The sequence below is a fragment of the Alternaria rosae genome (assembly GCF_020736505.1).
Source record: "Alternaria rosae strain MPI-PUGE-AT-0040 chromosome Unknown BKA58scaffold_8, whole genome shotgun sequence".
Lineage (NCBI taxonomy): Eukaryota > Fungi > Ascomycota > Dothideomycetes > Pleosporales > Pleosporaceae > Alternaria > Alternaria rosae.
In genome coordinates this window covers 578,997-596,790 of record NW_025763577.1, presented here as the reverse complement: position 1 = coordinate 596,790, position 17,794 = coordinate 578,997, and the positions used below count along the sequence as shown (strand labels likewise).

General features: G+C 53.5%; 4 protein-coding genes across 4 annotated transcripts; 2 read left to right on the top strand and 2 right to left on the bottom strand.

The window, feature by feature from the left end:
* Positions 1 to 770: 770 nt before the first annotated feature.
* On the bottom strand, positions 771 to 10,507 carry BKA58DRAFT_321240 (polyketide synthase PksC; the record flags this gene model as incomplete). The annotated part of the gene is made up of 8 exons (XM_046167799.1): positions 771 to 1,154; positions 1,230 to 2,143; positions 2,194 to 2,267; positions 2,727 to 9,149; positions 9,199 to 9,584; positions 9,653 to 9,963; positions 10,015 to 10,262; positions 10,323 to 10,507. The coding sequence occupies 8 exons, from the start codon at positions 10,505 to 10,507 to the stop codon at positions 771 to 773; spliced, it is 8,925 nt and encodes a 2,974-aa protein (XP_046022501.1).
* An 846-nt stretch (positions 10,508 to 11,353) lies between these two features.
* BKA58DRAFT_413276 (uncharacterized protein) lies at positions 11,354 to 12,995 on the bottom strand (the record flags this gene model as incomplete). Its single annotated transcript, XM_046172412.1, has 4 exons — positions 11,354 to 11,621; positions 11,677 to 12,074; positions 12,122 to 12,510; positions 12,563 to 12,995. The coding sequence occupies 4 exons, from the start codon at positions 12,993 to 12,995 to the stop codon at positions 11,354 to 11,356; spliced, it is 1,488 nt and encodes a 495-aa protein (XP_046022500.1).
* A 471-nt stretch (positions 12,996 to 13,466) lies between these two features.
* On the top strand, positions 13,467 to 15,631 carry BKA58DRAFT_223829 (cytochrome P450). The gene is made up of 4 exons (XM_046166302.1): positions 13,467 to 13,891; positions 13,947 to 14,329; positions 14,385 to 14,753; positions 14,824 to 15,631. Exons 1-4 carry the CDS (start codon positions 13,796 to 13,798, stop codon positions 15,503 to 15,505), a joined length of 1,530 nt encoding a protein of 509 aa, XP_046022499.1. The 5' UTR covers positions 13,467 to 13,795; the 3' UTR covers positions 15,506 to 15,631.
* Positions 15,632 to 15,730: 99 nt separating this feature from the next.
* On the top strand, positions 15,731 to 17,767 carry BKA58DRAFT_461433 (cytochrome P-450). Its single transcript, XM_046174801.1, has one exon. It carries the CDS (start codon positions 15,848 to 15,850, stop codon positions 17,468 to 17,470), a length of 1,623 nt encoding a protein of 540 aa, XP_046022498.1. The 5' UTR covers positions 15,731 to 15,847; the 3' UTR covers positions 17,471 to 17,767.
* Positions 17,768 to 17,794: the final 27 nt, after the last annotated feature.

Below are 17,794 nucleotides of genomic sequence, written 5' to 3'. Positions count from 1 at the left end.
TCCGAGACGCTGATCTGTCAGGTGGAGGCATGCTGCCGAAGGGCTAGGGTAAGCCCTAGCGCATCGAAATGCTTAGGCCCGACTGCACTTGCTGGTTGAGTGCGCCGCGCGGTGAGTGAGCGTGTATTGTTGCCGTTGGAATTGCGTGTGGTGCAGTGCGTGTGTCAAGGAGACAAAGTCGGAGTTTCATCGGCTTCGAGATGCTTGCGGGGCCGAGGGGCGCACGTGCTTGCTAGGCTGGGTTCCGACTGGCGTGCGCAATGTATTCTCCGGTTCAGATCGCTCTTTCCACCACGCTTCTGGAAATGTCTTCTTCCAAGGTTCTGAAGCACGCGTCGCATATATCGGTACGGCTTATTGCTTGCGTCGCAGATGAAGTAGTCGCGATGCTTCCTCTTTGATAGAGTAGCAACTTATGATATGCGCGAAGACTGTTCGCCAAACATCTTCCAGTCGTACATTATCCGTATTCATCATTACTCTATACGGAACCTAAAATCCATGGAATCCTTGCGCTACATACGGTAGTGTCGTGGCGTTGGCTATAGCCTGTGAAACAGCTGGTGACAAAGTTACAATAACAATCCTCCGGTGCTAAAGAATCCCATAATCCGGATCCACGGTCGACCTCAATTACACTAAGGTAGCGTGCTAATCATTTCAAATTCAACCAGTTAGATCAAGATGACAGACCTAAGCAACATTCAGATGTTGATTACTACAAGATTATACCGGCTATCGCCCAAAAACCAATGGGTATACAACGGATATCACGCACTTCCGTGTCGACCCCGCAAATACTGCTCTACCGTTTCATCGTCCATGTTATCGATCTCAGCCGCCATCGACTTGCTTGCTGGCGGCGGCGAACCACCGCTGCTTGAAGCCCCAGAGTCGGACGAAGAGGATGACGAGTTGCCGAAGCCCAACGCTGCATAGACCGCCACCACAGAGTTCGCAAGGTTTGTCGCAGCGGTCGTTGCTTGACCGATGTAACTCTGGTCTTCTTGCGCGCCGCCATCGACTCTAGCCCCTGTTCCAGCCGCTGAACCTTCTCGATGAGTAGGGTTTTCAGAGGATGGAGTATCATCGTTTTGTACAGTCCGAGGTGCAGGTTGCGAAGCTCGTCTCTCAGCCTCCTCAGCGGCGCATACCTTCGTCAACTCGTCATGATCCGTCCGAGGTGGAGGTTGTGAAGCCCGCCTTTCAGCATCCTCAGCAGCGCAGACCTTTGCTAGCTCATCATGACCGGTCCCCTCTCGTCTGGGCTGCTTATCCGCAGTCACGGCAGGCGGCGCACTTTCCCTCCTCTTCTCCTTCTCTAATGTATCTTCCAGTTCCTTGCCGAACAGCAATTTGAAGAAGACCACTAGAAGCACCTCCTCCGTTTTCCGATTCCGAAGTACATATCTCAGGTGATGCGTCTTTTCATCCACATACTTGGCCACACTGATTGAGAATCCGGGCAGCCTCAAGGAGAAATTCGCAAAGTCGAGGTGTGGATTAAAGAAGTCGGCATGGTACATGCGGCCCTTTTCGAAAGTAAACGCTGAAAGTGCTTGTTTGTCGAGGTAATGCTTCCGCCGCTTCTTCCATTTTGATGGCATAGACGATGCTTTGCGCACCTCTTTGCCGCTTCCCGATGCACCTTCTTCGATCACACTGTCACTTTCTTGACTGAGACTTGCGAGTTGATCTTGTGTTGATACATCGCTCGTCCTATCTCCGATACGAAATGCAAAGAAACTTGATAGTGCGGGTCCGTAGAGATACGGCTGGTCGGAGTATGCATCTGAGTACAGTCCTGGGTCGAGCATGCTCGTGGCGATCTTCATCGCATACCTGAAACCTGGCGGGAGCTGATGTTTGATTGAATGACCGTAGTCGAAGCCCATGACAAGGTCGGAGCCGGACATGTCCTGTTTGGGAACGAATGAGTAGGCGATGGAGTATCTATCAGAGGTATGTTGTGGGTGATCAAAGTAAGACGATGAAGCTGGTGATCCACGAGGTAGGCCGTGGTAGTCTTTGATTCGGACGCGGATCCATGCTTCTACTAGGTCGCTCTCGACGTGTGTGGGTTCTGCGCCATTGACTGATACTTGTTCGTGTTCTGAGGCATCGTAGGATGGTCCGGCGGTGACTAAAACTTATCAGCATTTTGCAAGATAACTTCAATCGATTGTAGCATACCTTGCAGCAGATACTTGTCGCGTGCCTCAGGGTCCACAACGTTGCCCGACATGTTGGTAAAGGCCGATGACGAACTAGTTCAGTAGCAGTAACTGGTATATCGGGAAAGGAGGCCGAGCAAGTAGATCTGCCAAGTGGAGCAATAGGTAGACTTATGTACCGTTGGATGCATCGTGTATTGAATGATCAGGCATCATCGTAGCTCATACACAAATCAAGCTTGAATATGCGGCCAGCGTTAGTGACGACCAAACGGTTCCACGCGTCCATGACGTTATGATCAGTCATCGTCCAATCAGAAGATGTGGCTGAGAAGCTTGCGTGGCTGCTTCATGCTGCCTCGGGCCTACTCAGCAAGCATCACGAACACCAACGAAGGTCCATGCATCGGGAAGCATTCACGATCAATACTGCCTAGGTACATACAGCTTCAAGCCTGCGCAAGAAGCAACTTGCTCTTCTCTGCCAAGCTCTGCGCCAACTGTGTCATGGGGATGTTCTGCAGAACATCGAACACAGAGCATTCCACCAACATCTCACGCGCGACCCAATTCCTTACCTCAACAGCAACCAGACTATCAACACCATACGCGCTCAGCGGCCTGCCAGCGTCGATATCGGCCTCGGGTATCATCATCAGGCTCGCAAGACGCTGCACTATGGCGGCCGTGATGAGCTGCACGGCCTCTTCGTTCGCTGTGCCGCATCGCGTCAACTCCTCTCGCAATGAGATGGTCTGTCCAGCCTTCGCAGAGGAGCCAGCTGCAACGTTGCGCAGTGCAGAAAATCGCGCGTCGGCCATCCAGTACCAGGCGTCGTCGTGCTCATTGAAGGGCAGACCGCACATAACTTGCCCAGGGTGTTGAGAGGGGCCCTCGATTGCAGTCGCCAGCAAACCATGAAGGTCCGACGTATGCATAACTTTGAGTCCCATCGCCTTGACATGGTCGACATACTCGTCGTGTTCAGCCACAAATCCGACCGACAGCAGATAGCCGATATCGATGGTCATTGCTGGGAGGCCCTGGCTGCGCCGGAATGCAGCGAATTCGTCTTGGAAGTTGTTACCGCACCCGTAATTGCCCTGTCCACGATGGCCCATCACACCGGCTAGCGAAGACAGCATAACGAAGAAGTCCATATCGCGTGGCAGTAGCTCGTGCAGGTTCCAGGTGCCGTGGACCTTGGGACCGACCGTTGTACGCACATGGTCGGCCGTCATCTTGTCGAAGAGGCAGTCTTGTAGAACCATGGCGCCAGTCGCACAGCCTTTGATGGGTGGCAAGCTCTTGGCCCTCAGGTCCTCCAAGACTGCTTGCAGAGCGGTCTTGTTGCCAACGTCGCAATCATATGCCAGCGGCGTAACACTGTACGTCTTCTGCAGTTGCGCAGCGAATGCCTTGTTGTCTGTGCCGCTGGCTGCAGAACGAGAGAGGAACACCAGGTACTTTGCGCCCTTCTCCGCCAGCCAACGCGCAATCTCACGTGTAATACCACCCAGTCCGGCAATCACGTACGTCGCGTGAGGCTGGATTCGCACGCGAGGAATTCGAGGAACGGCGCGAACAATGTCTGCATCGTCAACGCGAACGACCACCTTGCCCATGTGCTTTCCTGCCTGCATGTGTCGGAAGGCTTTCTCGACTTCGGCCATGGTGAAGATCTGGAGTGGCGCAATAGGCTTGATTGCCCCCTCATGGATCATCTTCGCCGTATCGTGCCATAGCGCTACTGCTCGTGGCGTCGGATTGTTCTCAAAGTCAAGCAGATTGACACCGATATAGCTCTTGTTGTCCAACAAAGGCTTCATGTCAAGACCGGTGTTGGCGAAGAGATCCGCCTTTCCTATCTCCAAGAAACGACCGAATTTGGCCAGGCAGTCAGTCCATGATCGACGAAGAGCCTCGCCAGCCAGCGAGTTCAGTACCAGATCTACACCCTTGCCGCCCGTGGCACGGAGTACTCCTTTGACAAAGCTGGTGTCGCGACTGCTGAATATGTGGTCTTCGGGGATTCCATACTGCTCCATGAGAAGCTGTTTCTTCGCGTCCGCGCCGACCGTAGCGAAGATCTCGGCACCTTTGGCTTGCGCGATCATGATGGCAGCTTGTCCAACACCACCAGCAGCGGCATGAACCAAGATCTTCTCGCCAGAGACGATGCCACCTGCAGTTACTAGCGCGTAGTAGGCTGTGAGGAAGATGAGTGGCATTGAGGCGGCTTCTTCGAAGCTCATGCCAGAGGGAACGGGTATGGCACCCTTGGCCGGGAAGCGGACGTAGGTGGCGAAGGTATCGCAAGATGCAGTCATGACTTTATCGCCAACCTTGATGTCTGTGACAGCCGCTCCGACACGAGTGACGATACCCGAGGCATCGACACCCAGCTTGTTCTCAGCCAGGTTACCCAACGCCACGAGTACATCCTTGAAGTTGAGACCAATGGCCTTAACCTCGATCTCAATCCAATCCACAGGCAATGGCGTGTGGTACGTCTCATCTTCTTCCCACTGGAACGTATCGAGAAGACCAGGTGTCTTGATGGTCAGCTTGAGAGGACGTCCACAGCTTTGGAAAGATACCATCTCGGGATCACCCTTGGCCTCATACTTGCGCAGCGAAGCATCGACTTCCATCGTTCGCTCCACGCGGGGTACGTAGACCATGTCACCACGCGCGGCAAACTCACCCTCGGTGCCGTCACCACGGATGTGCTCATGGGCGACTTTGAGTGTGTTCTGGGCTGCTCTTTCGAAATCAATAGTCGATGACGCCTCCAGATCGAGGCAGGCAAGGCGAACACCGGCATCTTCATTGCGAATGGCTCTTGCGAGCCCAACCATTAGACTCTTCATGGGAAATGGCGTGTCGAGGGCACCACCCCCTGTGATCCACAGGGCGCCCTGTGACGAAAGGACGACCTCACGCAGCCTGTTCCAGTCACCGTCGGTGAGATTTGCGAGGATAACATCGTCCCACTCAGCAAGACAGAGGCAGTACCTGCCCTCCACATGTGCTTTGGAAATGTCATTCCACTGGGCGGTGCTGGTCTCGTGACCAGTGGATGCAAATACTCTCTGGATAGTAGAGGCGAGCCTGCTCGTCGCTTCAGTTCCAGTAGTGATGACCAAGCAAGGAGGCAGGCTAGGACTTGTAGTCTCGGGCTTAGTCGAAATGAGCAGTGAGACAGGCTCTTTCGAAGTTTCCCGATCACCGCGGATATCGACATCAACACCCGAGAATCCAGCCAACTTCAATGCGACGTTCCACTCTTCAGCATCCAAGAGTGGACCACCCTTCCTACCGTCCGCTTCTCCTAGCCACCAGCCGGGCAGTGGGCCCATGATGAACCCGGAGAAGATGCGCTTGATGGTCACCTCGGATAAAACAAGACGACCACCTGGCTTCAGCAGCATCTTGCAATGCGCTAGTGTCTCCTGGATGCTCTTCGTCGCGTGAAGTACATTGGCGCAAACGATGAGATCGAAGGACTCAGGACTGAACCCCTGCTCCGCAGGTGCATTCTCGATGTTGAGCGTGCCGAACTGCATGATGGACGCATCCTTGTCAAACCGATCTGCCGCCTTAGCGAGGAAACCAGGAGAGATGTCCGTGAAGTAATACTGAGCGGCCTTGGAGCTGCCATCAGGGTTGCGCAAGCGTTCCAACACATGGTATGTGGTGCCACCCGTACCCGCGCCGATTTCCAGGATGCGCAAACCAGGTTGCTTGTCGGCGATCAGACCAACATACTCTGCCACATTAGTGTTGAAACTCGTGCCGAAAGCGCCGCGGTAGAAGGAGTAAAGAAGATCTCCCTCAGTCATGCACTGCAGAGCTTCGACCTCGCGCGTAAAGATGCGAGAAAGATTTTGCCCAATGCGGTCCACCATCTGCACTGTGATATCGCCGCTCTTCGACATGATGATGCGTTGCCTGGCTCTTTGCATCTCGGTCTCGACGTCCGCAGGCAGCGGAGGGAACTGCTTGATGGTGTCGTGCATCCATTCCACATACGATTTCCAGAAACCATCCTGTGGCACATGTACCTTGCCTTCTTCGCTCTGGAACCAGTCGAGGATACGGTAGATGTAAACAAGGCAGACGAACTCGAGCAGATCAAGGACCGAGTCGTCGTCTCTACTCTTCAACGTGCGCTTGTAGACGAGTTCCTTGATCTGAGATGGAGACAAGAGGTCAGCATCTACGTGCCAGTTATGTGCGAAGCACGACGCGCGCGTGTCAAGCTGTGTCGAAGCACTCTCGGTCGCACCAACAGACGCTAGTACAACGCCTTCCATGATGACAACAGGCTCGGTCATGGTCGCCTCTGACATTGTGATGCTGGAAGTCCACGTGGTGTAGCTCAGCTTCTTCGCGGAAGAGCAGCCATGTAGCTCTGAACCAGCCGTCTTTGGTATCCCGGCCGAAACGAAGATGCGATCAAAAGATCTAGGAACGACCGCCTCGTTCAGTGCTTGATCGTCACCAGATATACTGGGAAAGACAAGATGAAGTACCGAGTCCAGCGTGGCAGGGTGAACGACATACGGATATTCGAAACCCTTAGGCATAACTGCCTTGGTATCGGGAACCTTGATGATGCCGTAACTGGAGCCAGGACCAGCATACAGCTCAGTCATGTTGCGGAAGGTCGGTCCGTATTGCATGCCGATCGTCTCGACTGTGTCGTACAAGAAGCTCCGAGCCGGCTTCTGGCAGATGTCCCTAGCCTTAGCAAGAGACGACATGTAGCGCTTATTCTCAAGCGCCAGCTCACGCTCCATCGAAGGAGAGAAGGCTTTGAAGACGATGGAGATGAGGCCACGAGCATGAGCACTCCAAGAGTTCATCTCCTCACTCCAGGAAGAAACAACAAACTCGTAAAGTGTGGACGAAGGCGCTGCTCGTGTTCCTGTGCGACGGTTATGCAACTGCGTCATGACCTCAATACCCTTCTCCGTATCAGGTACGCGAAGCGCAGTGTCGATGCTGACGTCGCGCAATTCGAAACCATGTACTTCGTCGGCATTGGTTTCGTGGGCCAATTGGTGCGCCGCTTCAATAGCCATGACGAGCATGCCCGCACCTGGATACAGAATATCGCCCTGGACCTTGTGCTCACGGATCCATGGGTTTTCGTTGCACCGCAGGAAGTTGCGCCATGTGTGCTCTGGCGTTCCAGTGAGGCGATAGCCGACAAGATCGGTACGGGGCGACTTGCGAAGGCGGTGCTGCCGGCTGAGGTGTGATTCTTCCCAGTATGCCTTGTGGTTCCAGGCGTACGGAGCTAGGTCTACCAACATGCTGGTGTTGTCGGGAGAAATGTCGTTGGCTTTGCTCAAATCGACTTTGCATCCATGCGCCCAGAGATGACCCATGGCCTCCAACATAGTAGTAGCGCCATCGTAGTTGCGGCGAAGAAGGGTAGTGTAGGTCGTGTCGGCAGCACGACTCTCACTGTTGAAGATGTCCAGGAGGTAGCTCCGTAAGGCTGAGTGTGGGCCGAGCTCGACGAACAGATTGGCGAAAGCCTTGCGCGATTTACTCTCCTGAGGATGACTTAAAAGGGAACGGGTAGCTGCAACAAAGTTGACAGGCGACACGAGGTTTTCTACCCAGTAAGAGGGCTTCATCTGTGTAGGTTCAACCAAAGTACCCGTTACCGAGGAGAACATGGGAACGGTCGCAGTGGAGCCATGTGCGATGCCCTCCAGAGCCCGCTCGTAGTTCTCGCGTGCTGACTCCATGTGGAAAGAATGGTATGCGACATCCATGGGCAGCCGGGTGCATGGTATTTGCGCGTCCTTCAACTTCGCCTCTAGCTCACTGACGGCTGAAGCGTCACCGGTAATAGTGCAGGCCTTGGTGGAGTTGAAACATCCCACGACTGCTCGACCACTCTTCAAACCATTGAGGTGATCTTGTATACTACTGGCGCTGGCAGAAACAGCCAACATGCCACCGTTCTTGGAAACAGTCTTGCTAACCTGTCCTCTCAACCAAGCAATCTTGACTGCCGCTTCTTGATCGATGAAGCCCGCAGCGTACGCAGCCGCAATTTCACCGCTGGAATGACCGAGAACGGCAACGGGTCTTACGCTGAAGTCGCTCAGGAGGTCCACGAGCGCGACCTGGATAGCGGTACACGCCGGCTGACTGTACTCAGTCTCACGTAGCTTGGACTCAGTCTCGCTGCGACTAAGCTCTTCGCCAAGGCTCCACGGGCAACCGAATGACTTGAGCATGGCTTCCGATCTCCGCATGCTCTCAGCAAAGGCTTTGTACGACGAAAGACCTCTTCCCATTGCATGCCACTGCGCACCTTGGCCAGTGAAGACAAAGGCGATTCGTGGTATCGCAGAAGTGGAGGAACGGACCACTGGAGCAAGGCTCGAAAGCTTCTCTCGGAGACCGCTGACGCTTGAGGCGACGGCATATGATTTCCATGGCAGCGTGGTTCTCTTGGAGCTCAACGTGAATGCCAAGTCGTTGAAGAATGAAGGTGCAGTGGATGTTTTCAAGGCTAGGTAGTCTTGCAGGCGCTCGGCATTGCGTTTGACTCCTTCTTGGTCGTTGGAAGACAGGACAAACAATCTCGATGTGGAATGAAGGTCGCGCAAGATCTCGCTCGATACATCACTTGTGTTGTCGCTGCACTCCCCGCTGGCTGTCTCGTCAGCGACAGTACTCGCAGAACTGCTTGGACTGTCACTGAGATTGCTTGCCCGCACACTGGGCGAACCAGGAGGGAGCAGTGCCGTTGCATGCCGACCCCTCAATCCGTGACGTGACAGGAAAGACGCTGCGTCCTCGAGGATGACATGGGCGTTCGCACCGCCAAAACCGAAGCTGTTGACGCTCGCGCGGCGAGGACCGCTGTGTGGCCATGGCGTCAGCTTCGAAGCTATTTTGACGTTCTCCGGTAAATCAATATCGGGATTGAGCTTCTCAAACCTGGGAGATATCAGTATATGCAGATTGAGAGCATCAGCGATCTACTGACCAGAGATTCGGCAGTATCGTGCCTCGCTCAACAGTCAGCGCAGCCTTGATGATACCAGCTACACCTGCTGCGCCTTCGAGGTGACCAATGTTCGTCTTGACCGATCCGACGTATAGATCTGACGTGCGGTTCTCAACTGATCCAATGGTTTTAAGAATAGCCCGGGCTTCAAGTGGATCGCCAGCCTGTGTACCTGTCCCGTGAGCTTCTACGTATCCTGTCTCCGCGGGATCCACACCAGCCTGACGGTATGCGGTTCGAATCAGTTCTTGTTGCGCTTCGCTGTTTGGCAACGAGATGCCTGGTGTGCGACCATCTTCGTTGGCGGCCGTAGCCAGCACGACTGCTCGGATGTTGTCGCCATCGCGGATCGCCGCGTCTAGAGGCTACATGTTGCCACTCATCAGTCAAATTCGTCATGTCAAAAACCGCGACGAAAGCGCTCAGTACACACCTTCAAAATCGTAACGCCAAATCCTTCTCCGCGGGCAAAGCCATTCGCGTCTGCATCCCACATCTTGCTCTTGCCTTCAGGCGACAGAATCTTGGCAGCGCCTAGAAGGATGGACATGTCCGGTCCGAACATGAGATTGGCTCCTCCAACCACGCTCATCTCGGCCTCGCCTGTGCGGATGCTCTGGCAGGCTAGATGGAATGCTGTTAAACTTGATGAACAGGCCGTGTCGACTGTTAGAGAAGGCCCTCGCAGGTTGTAGAACCATGATAGTCTGTTGGAAGCTAGGGATGCTGACATGCCGGTCGCGTCTGTACAGAAGGCTTAGCTTGGATCAGCATCATACTGAATCGATTACTTACGGTATATTGAGGGCCCTTCGTTATCACGGGCTTGCAGGTTGGGGAAGTCTGCTGTGAAGGTTCCGATGTAGCACGATGTTTTTGTGCCTGAGACTTGGTCCAATGTCAAGCCGGCGTTTTCGAAGCCCTCGTACGTGGCTTCAAGCAGAATGCGATGTGTTGGATCCATGGCCTTCGCCTCTTTAGGCGTGATGCTGAAGAAAGGAGCATCGAACACCTTAAAGTCTTGTTCCAAGAAGTGCGCATGTCTGCCGCAACATCACATCAGTATGGTCATCAACGTACGCACGGCAAGAGGTTGAGCCCACCTTTGTTGAATACTACCTAGCCGCTCTGGATCGGGATGATAGAAAGCGTCGACGTTGTAACGATCCTTGGGGATCTCGGTGCGCGCGCTACGACCTTCTACAAGCATACGGTAGAAGGCTTCGGGGTTGCGAGCATCGCCCGGGCCCCGGAAAGACATGCCGATGATGGCGATTGGCTTGTTCATTGTAACAGCTTGAAGAGGAGGGAGGCTTGTGGAGAATAGTACACAGTTGTATGATGTGGTGAACGTGAGGAGAACAATCGTGAAAGTCTGCTGTGAAGGCTATAGATACATATCATCTTCAAAGGGTCTCATGAGACTCTCATCTACTAATCCTACATGTTTCGCGTCGCAATGGCCCGATCACCGTTCTCAAGCCCACGCATCCGAACTGCAATTAGGCAGGAGCGACATGAAGTCGGCCAAACATCTCGACGAAACCATCCAATACCGCTGTGTTTTTCGAGCACGCAGCATGTTGTTCTCCCGATACAGGTGGACATACTCGACTATCTTCCCAATCTCTGAAAACGACCGGGGTAGACGAAGGTACGACTCAGGTGTGTCTCCACCACTCTAAACAAGACTCTCCAAGACTTTTTGGGCCCACCGAAGGCCCTTATAATCGGAGAATTATCAGCGTCGGCCTCAGACATTTCCCCAGATCGTACTGCTGTGGTCCTCGCTTCGAAGTCCAGCGTGGGCCACGTCGCATGAGAGTACCCACTCGCTACTGCGCTCACGATTTGGCCAGATTTCGAAGCTCTAGCAACATCTACAGGCCATCCTTCATGCCCACGTGTACGCGCGCGGCCTTTTACCATTCGGCAAGGAGTTGATGTCGTATCCGCTAAGCTATCGGATGTCTCAAAACGCTCAGATGTACACTAATGGTGCCGCCGCCGAGTCGAAACGCCTACGCGTAGACGTAGACAGGATCATTTTGCTTCACAGGGTATCTCATCAAACGGCATTATCAGTAAGCTAGGTTTGTGTTGGAGACTACTCCAAAGATCTACTCAGAATTCCTCATGACTCGACGAACGGTTGGTACCATCGAAACACATTGTCAGGGTCATACCTCTGCTTGAGAAGCCGTAGCTTGTCCAATCTCCAGGGCTCATAGCCGTACAGTGCTTCTGGCGGGTCCTTCAAGGACGCCGTGCCATTACCATAGCTCACATACTGCTGCAAACGGCCGTACCCAGACGTCTCGACGAAGCGTTGCTTCCAATAGTCGAGATGGTTCTCGAAGACCTTGCGGTCTTCCATTCGCTTTGGTGTCGCATTCAGCATGCTACATCTCACACGTTAGAACTCTTTTCGTAGATGAACTAATGCGGTACACTCACAGGAAATGATTCGAACCTCCACGCCACGGAAAGGCTGTCGCATCGTCGGGGATCTCGCGAACACGCTGATCAGGTAGGCATTCGAACATGGCACTGAACCAGCCGCGGTCCTCCCACTCCTCACTCATAGCTTTGACACTCTCAAAGAACTCGCGTGTTGTCTTGAGATCAAACTTATCGACGCAGGCGGCCCCCATCATCTTATAGGGGCCTCGGAGCCAGACTTCGGGATTGCAAAAGAGCTTATTTATCTCTTTGTAGGTGGTGAAAGGTAGCTCTGGCCATGGCACGGACTTCCGCCCTGTGATCAAGACTGGGCCCAGGGACTCGAAGCGCTGCACATAGGGGTCTGCACCCGCAGCTGGACCCGACCAGACTAGGTTGACGAGAATGATGTGCTGGGCCTTGTTAGCAGCGTGGATGCCTTACTCGTTAAGCGACCTACCTTGCGACCACTGCTCTGGCGCAACCATAGGACAAAAATTGCCAAATCAGCGGGCATAGTCTCATAGACGCTATTTAGCGTCTCGAATACCGCATCGCACTGATCCAGTGTATACTCCAGATCCCAAGTATGGTGTATACCTCCGTGCGGCTGCGGATAGACCTGGAATGTAACCTCGACTGCAATACCAAAATTATGGCCAGCACCACGGATGGCCCAAAATAGATCCGGATGTGAGTTCTTGGATGCAACTATCACACTTCCGTCGGCGAGTACGAGCTTGCAAGAAACCATGTTGTCGTTTAGAAAGCCATACTTGCCTTGCAAACGCCCAAGGCCTGCACCAAAGGCCACGCCAATGACACCAGTCGTAGGACATGACCCTACATCTACCAGCTATGTAAGTACTTCCACTTTCAGCGAAGATGTTGTTACACTTACTAACTTCCATACCCAAATCATGCATGAATCGCACGAACTCATCGGTGATTGCTCCACCGCCAATCGTAACATGCCGCTTCTCAGCGTCCCACCCCATCTGGTTGAGCGGGCGCATGTTGATGCATATGCCGTTTTGGAAATGCCTCATCGTGGTAGTGACCGCATGATGGCCGCCGCGCGGTGTGAATGGAATACCCTTTTCCCGCGCATACTTCACCACCTCGACCACATCGTTCTCGCAACCTGGATCGACAACTGCGAGATACGTTGGGCGCTCGTACTGAGTGAAACGGAGATTGGCTTTGTCGAAGTCTGTCTTGTTTTCATCGAAAGGCAGGTGAATCCACGCATCGCTGGAAAGCTTTTGCTGAAGCTCGGCACGGATTGTCTTCGCCAATGAGGCAAGCGCGTCGGCGCCATGTTGGTTGACCATGATTGAAGGGCAATACAGATGAGGCCTCGAATGTACACCACATCGACTGGTGATATGACACGGTGATTTCAGACCGAAAAGAGACGGATTTTTGCACGACAAGGTGTTCAGCGACCCGCAGGCCACCCAGTCCGTCACCATAGTCCACGCCTCCAGACATAGCGATAATCCAATAACCTAGCGATACCGCGTGCTGAGGGCTATGCAAGGAAGCCCGACACACATCCAAGCTCTGCAGGTGTAGAAAGGGTCCACACCACCCAGGACTGCTGTGTAGTAATCACGAGTCATTACCCTCCGTACCCGTGGTCAAGCTTTCACCATCCACTCCAAGCACGTGGCCCAGCTGCACGCAATCTTTTGCGCACTGTTGGTAAACCCATGCATCCCGTTGGTACCCACTGTCGCATACGCACAGCCGAATGCAAGCCATTTCGGAGAAAGCTTCGGCCCGATCATCAAGGGCCGAATGAAGGTCCGGGTCACCTGAGCCTACCTTTGTATTTTCGCCACGGAGGACTTCAATCTCTGTATACACCAACTGTGGTAGAGCGTGCGTCGTCGGAGATGTGCTATTGGTTCTTTCTGGTTCACACCATCCATCGGTGAGTGCGAAGTCTGGCGATGAGAAGAAGGATGGAGTTTCTAGCCAGATGCCGCATGGATCGAACGTGTCGGGGTAGCTTACTCCGTCTATCTGGACTTTCCAAGGAATTCTGAGCTGGAGAAGACTGCGCTGTTTCCTGGCTTTCGAACGGCTGGATCTTGACTTCGTCGCATTCTGGCAACTTCACAGAATCATGGCTACCGCTTTCACACCAGATAGTCTATGGCATCAGCTCGGTCAAGTACCACCGCTGACATTTCGAAACATCACCGCCGGGATTCTCGTGCTCGTAAGTTTACGCGGTCTCTAGACTGGCTTCTGATTCAGCTCACAAAGATTACCAGATCCTGCTTCACATCTTCTTCAAGGTCGTGTACAACCTCTACCTGAACCCCTTAGCTGGTTATCCGGGTCCAAAGCTCTGGGCCATCTCTCGTCTACCATGGAATCGCGCAAACATGAAGGGTCGGATCAGCTGGAAGATCCGGGAGCTTCACGACAAATACGGCCCGGTTGTGCGCATCGCGCCTGACGAGCTCTCTTACACGACTTCGGGAGCGTGGAAGAAGATATACGGACAGCGAAACCCTGAGTTCGTGAAGGCTCTTGACGGTAGAGGTATCGCGCCTGCGAGTATAGGTGGCCAACGTAGCTTGATGACTGAGCATCAAGATCGACACTTGAGGTTGAGAAGGGCTATCGATCCGGCTTTTAGTCAGAGAGCACTGTGAGTCTATTCATCGAAATGCAGGCATGGTATGACAATACTGATCTCATCCTAGACGCGAACAAGAGAGCTACTTCCAAGACCATTCGGATAACCTCGTCCAGAAGCTCAAGGAACGAAGCAAAGATGGACCCGTCGACATGACTACATGGTACAATCTTGTCGCATTCGATATCGTATCCGATCTGGCTTTCGGCGAGCCATCAGGCTGCGTCAACAATCCCGAGCAACCCTGGATCCAAGCCATTCTCGCTCGCGCGAAAGCCATCGTCTGGTTCCAGCTTGCCGTCCAGTACGGTTTCATGAGTCTACTCATCTGGATGACCCCTAGATACGTCACTGAATCAAGGAAGAAGCATATTGCTATGACGGAAGCGAAGTTGAAGGCGCGCGTTGATGCCAAGAACCCTGGCAAAGATTTCATGTAAGTTGAACCGGATTGCTACACATGTCATGCATGCTATCTATACACTACTAACTCAGTGATTGAACAGGTCATACATCCTCGAGAACGACGAGAAGCTCAACCATCTCGAACTAGTGATGCTCTCCTCCAACTTCATCGTAGCCGGCAGTGGCACATCAGCAGGCGGCATGTCTGGTCTGACATATCTTCTACTTCGAAATCCAGACAAACTTGACAAGCTGAAGCAAGAGATACGCGGCCTGTTCAAAAGCCGCGCAGACATGACTCTCCAGGCAGTGACAAGCTGCAAGTATCTGCGCGCCTGCCTCAACGAAGGCATGCGTCTCTACCCACCAACACCAGGCTCACTGCCACGCTTTGTCCCTGGCAAGGGCGAGATGATTGAGGGCAAATGGGTTCCTGGTGGTTATGCTGTTGCTGTCAATCAGCTGGCAGCTGGACACTCTGAGCGTAACTTCAAGAAGGCTCGTGAGTTCCATCCGGAACGCTGGCTAGATGACGCACCCGAAGAATTCAAGGACGATGACCGTTCCGCTGTTCAGCCGTTTTCGTACGGTCAGAGGGCTTGTATCGGACGTTCTATGGCTTATGCCGAGATGTCGCTTACGATGGCGAAACTGGTACGGTTCTTTGACTGGGAACTTTATGATCCTGGTAATGACTGGTGGAACAAGCAGGGTACCTACTTGGTGTGGGAGAAGCTGCCTCTGTTGGTCAAATTGACGCCTGTGTCTGATCTGGATGGATAGTGATCGCTGGCAATGCAGCCTTGGATGTGCTTCTGATAACGATATATTGCATGTAGTAATATAGATAGCGAATTATCGTAGATATAGCCACGATATGATCCAAATCGGACTTGTATTGTGAACGGGGTGACTCGCTTCCAGCCATTCATGGAAGCAACGCCAAGTGGGCGATTTTCAGCTCAAGATTCAGAGAAGTGACTGGGTACTCGCCCCCCTGCTTAGTGCTATGCACGTGGGTCAAAGATGGTGCGCCAGAACGAATAGCTCGGTAGCATACTTAAGCTGAGAGTGGCGCACTGCCAGATCAACGCAACTTCGATTACAGAAGCACCCACACAAAACATGCAAACTCACCTCCTCATCCTAGGAGCTGGCTTCCTCATCCTCATCCACATAGCCAATCTGTTCCTCCTCAAGCCCCTCCGCAACTACCTCAAGAGCCGCAATCTAGGATGCGGACCCGTCCCCACAGAGCCTTACCACTTGCCCCTAGGCATCGACACCATCCGCCGCAGTCTCCTCGCCGACCGCGAGCAAAGAACCCCCGACTTCGTCTCTTCGCGCTTCCTCGCCATGGACCGCTACACATGGGCCATATCCCTACTCGGCACAACCAATCTGATAACGGCCGAGCCACGCAATATCCAAGCCCTGCTCGCCACTCAATTTGACGACTTCATCATGGGTACAGCGCGGCGTACGAATTTGAAACGAGCACTGGGGCGCAGTATCTTTGCTGTTGATGGGGTGGCTTGGCATCGGGCGAGGGAGACTATGCGGCCGCTTTTTAGTAGAGAGAATGTGAGTCGGCTGGAGGTGTTGGAGGGGCATGTAAGGAGTTTGCTACGGGTTATCGAGGAGAAAGATGGGGGATTGAAGGTTGATGAGGAGGGGAGGGCGTGGTCAGCGCCAGTCAGTTTAGCGGCGCTGCTGCCGAAGTTGACGATGGATTCGGCGACGGAGTTCTTTTTGGGGATGAGTACGGGGTCGCTTGATATGTTGCTCGCGGAAGAAAAGAAAGAGCAGGGTAGTGCTATCGAGCAGCACGATGAAGATAGTTTCGACCACGCATTCGAGCGTATGTTGACTATCCTCGGAATCAGAATGCGTCTCCGAAGCTTCTACTGGCTCTACGGCAACACCGAACTAAAAAAGTGCATAAAAACGCTCCACGCCTTCGTCGACCGCGCCATCGACGCCGCAGACCAAGCCAGAAAACAGGGTTCTTCGTCGCTCCGCTACGACTTCCTCGAAACACTGCGATCGCGCTGTGCCGACCGCGCTGAAGTCCGCGAGCAAGTTCTCGGTCTGCTAGCTGCGGGTAGAGATACCACGGCGTCACTCACAGCCTGGGTGTTTTACTGCTTAGTGCGGAACCCACGCGTATATAGAAAGCTACGTGAAACCGTTTTCGCAGAGTTCGGATCTTACTCAAGTACCATCGTTGGCCAGAGTATAACATTCGAAAAGCTTAAAAGCTGCACGTATCTACAACATGTTCTGAACGAAACATTGCGACTCCACTCCGTCGTCCCCTTCAACTCCCGCTGCGCCATCCGCGACACAACCCTCCCCACTGGCGGCGGCCCCAACGGCTCCCTCCCCATCTTCGTCCCCGCCGGCACAGAAGTAAACTTCAGCACGCACGTTCTCCACCGCAGGAAGGATCTCTGGGGCGAAGACGCCGATGAGTTCATTCCTGAGCGGTGGGAGAAAAGGCGGCCGGGGTCAACTTGGCAGTACGTGCCGTTTAATGGGGGGCCGCGTATCTGTATTGGGCAGCAGTTTGCGCTTACGGAGGCAGGGTATGTGATTGTGAGGTTGGTGCAGAGGTTTGATGTTATTGAGGGACTGGATGTGGATTTTGAGAGGGATTGGCATAATTTTACGGTTGTGTGTAGCCCGGGGAGTCCGGTGAAGAGGGAGGAGGCGGTGCTGTGTAGGATGAAGGTTGCTGTTGAGTAGGTGTTGTTGTGTTGGTAATGCAGTTACTAGTGCGTTGTTCCAGTTAGTCGTTCCGATTATGGATGTGCTCTTTGGTGTTGGCGGCATGAGTTTAGTCACGTGTTGTTCCCTTCCCAGCCGATAGCCCATGATAGAATGTACGCACGACTCTCGCTCTTTCCATGTTCATCGACACCGTCCTCGTATCGATGCCATCTGTATGCCGAGTCATACAATGACCAACGGTCTCTAGGTCCGACTAACGAGACCGGGCCGAATCCGGTATGAAGGCACTAGTATCGCCGAGAGTCTTGAGCTGGGGTTAGGAGGCTTGGGATCTACGAG

What these genes read in the sequence shown, in the direction of transcription:
- BKA58DRAFT_461433 (XM_046174801.1), top strand. Translation starts at nt 15,848, where the DNA reads ATGCAAACTCACCTCCTCATCCTAGGAGCTGGCTTCCTCATCCTCATC.
- BKA58DRAFT_223829 (XM_046166302.1), top strand. Translation starts at nt 13,796, where the DNA reads ATGGCTACCGCTTTCACACCAGATAGTCTATGGCATCAGCTCGGTCAA. An exon ending in GCTTTTAGTCAGAGAGCACT is followed by an intron (nt 14,330 to 14,384) that starts GTGAGTCTATTC and finishes ATCTCATCCTAG; the next exon opens with ACGCGAACAAGAGAGCTACT. An exon ending in AACCCTGGCAAAGATTTCAT is followed by an intron (nt 14,754 to 14,823) that starts GTAAGTTGAACC and finishes GTGATTGAACAG; the next exon opens with GTCATACATCCTCGAGAACG.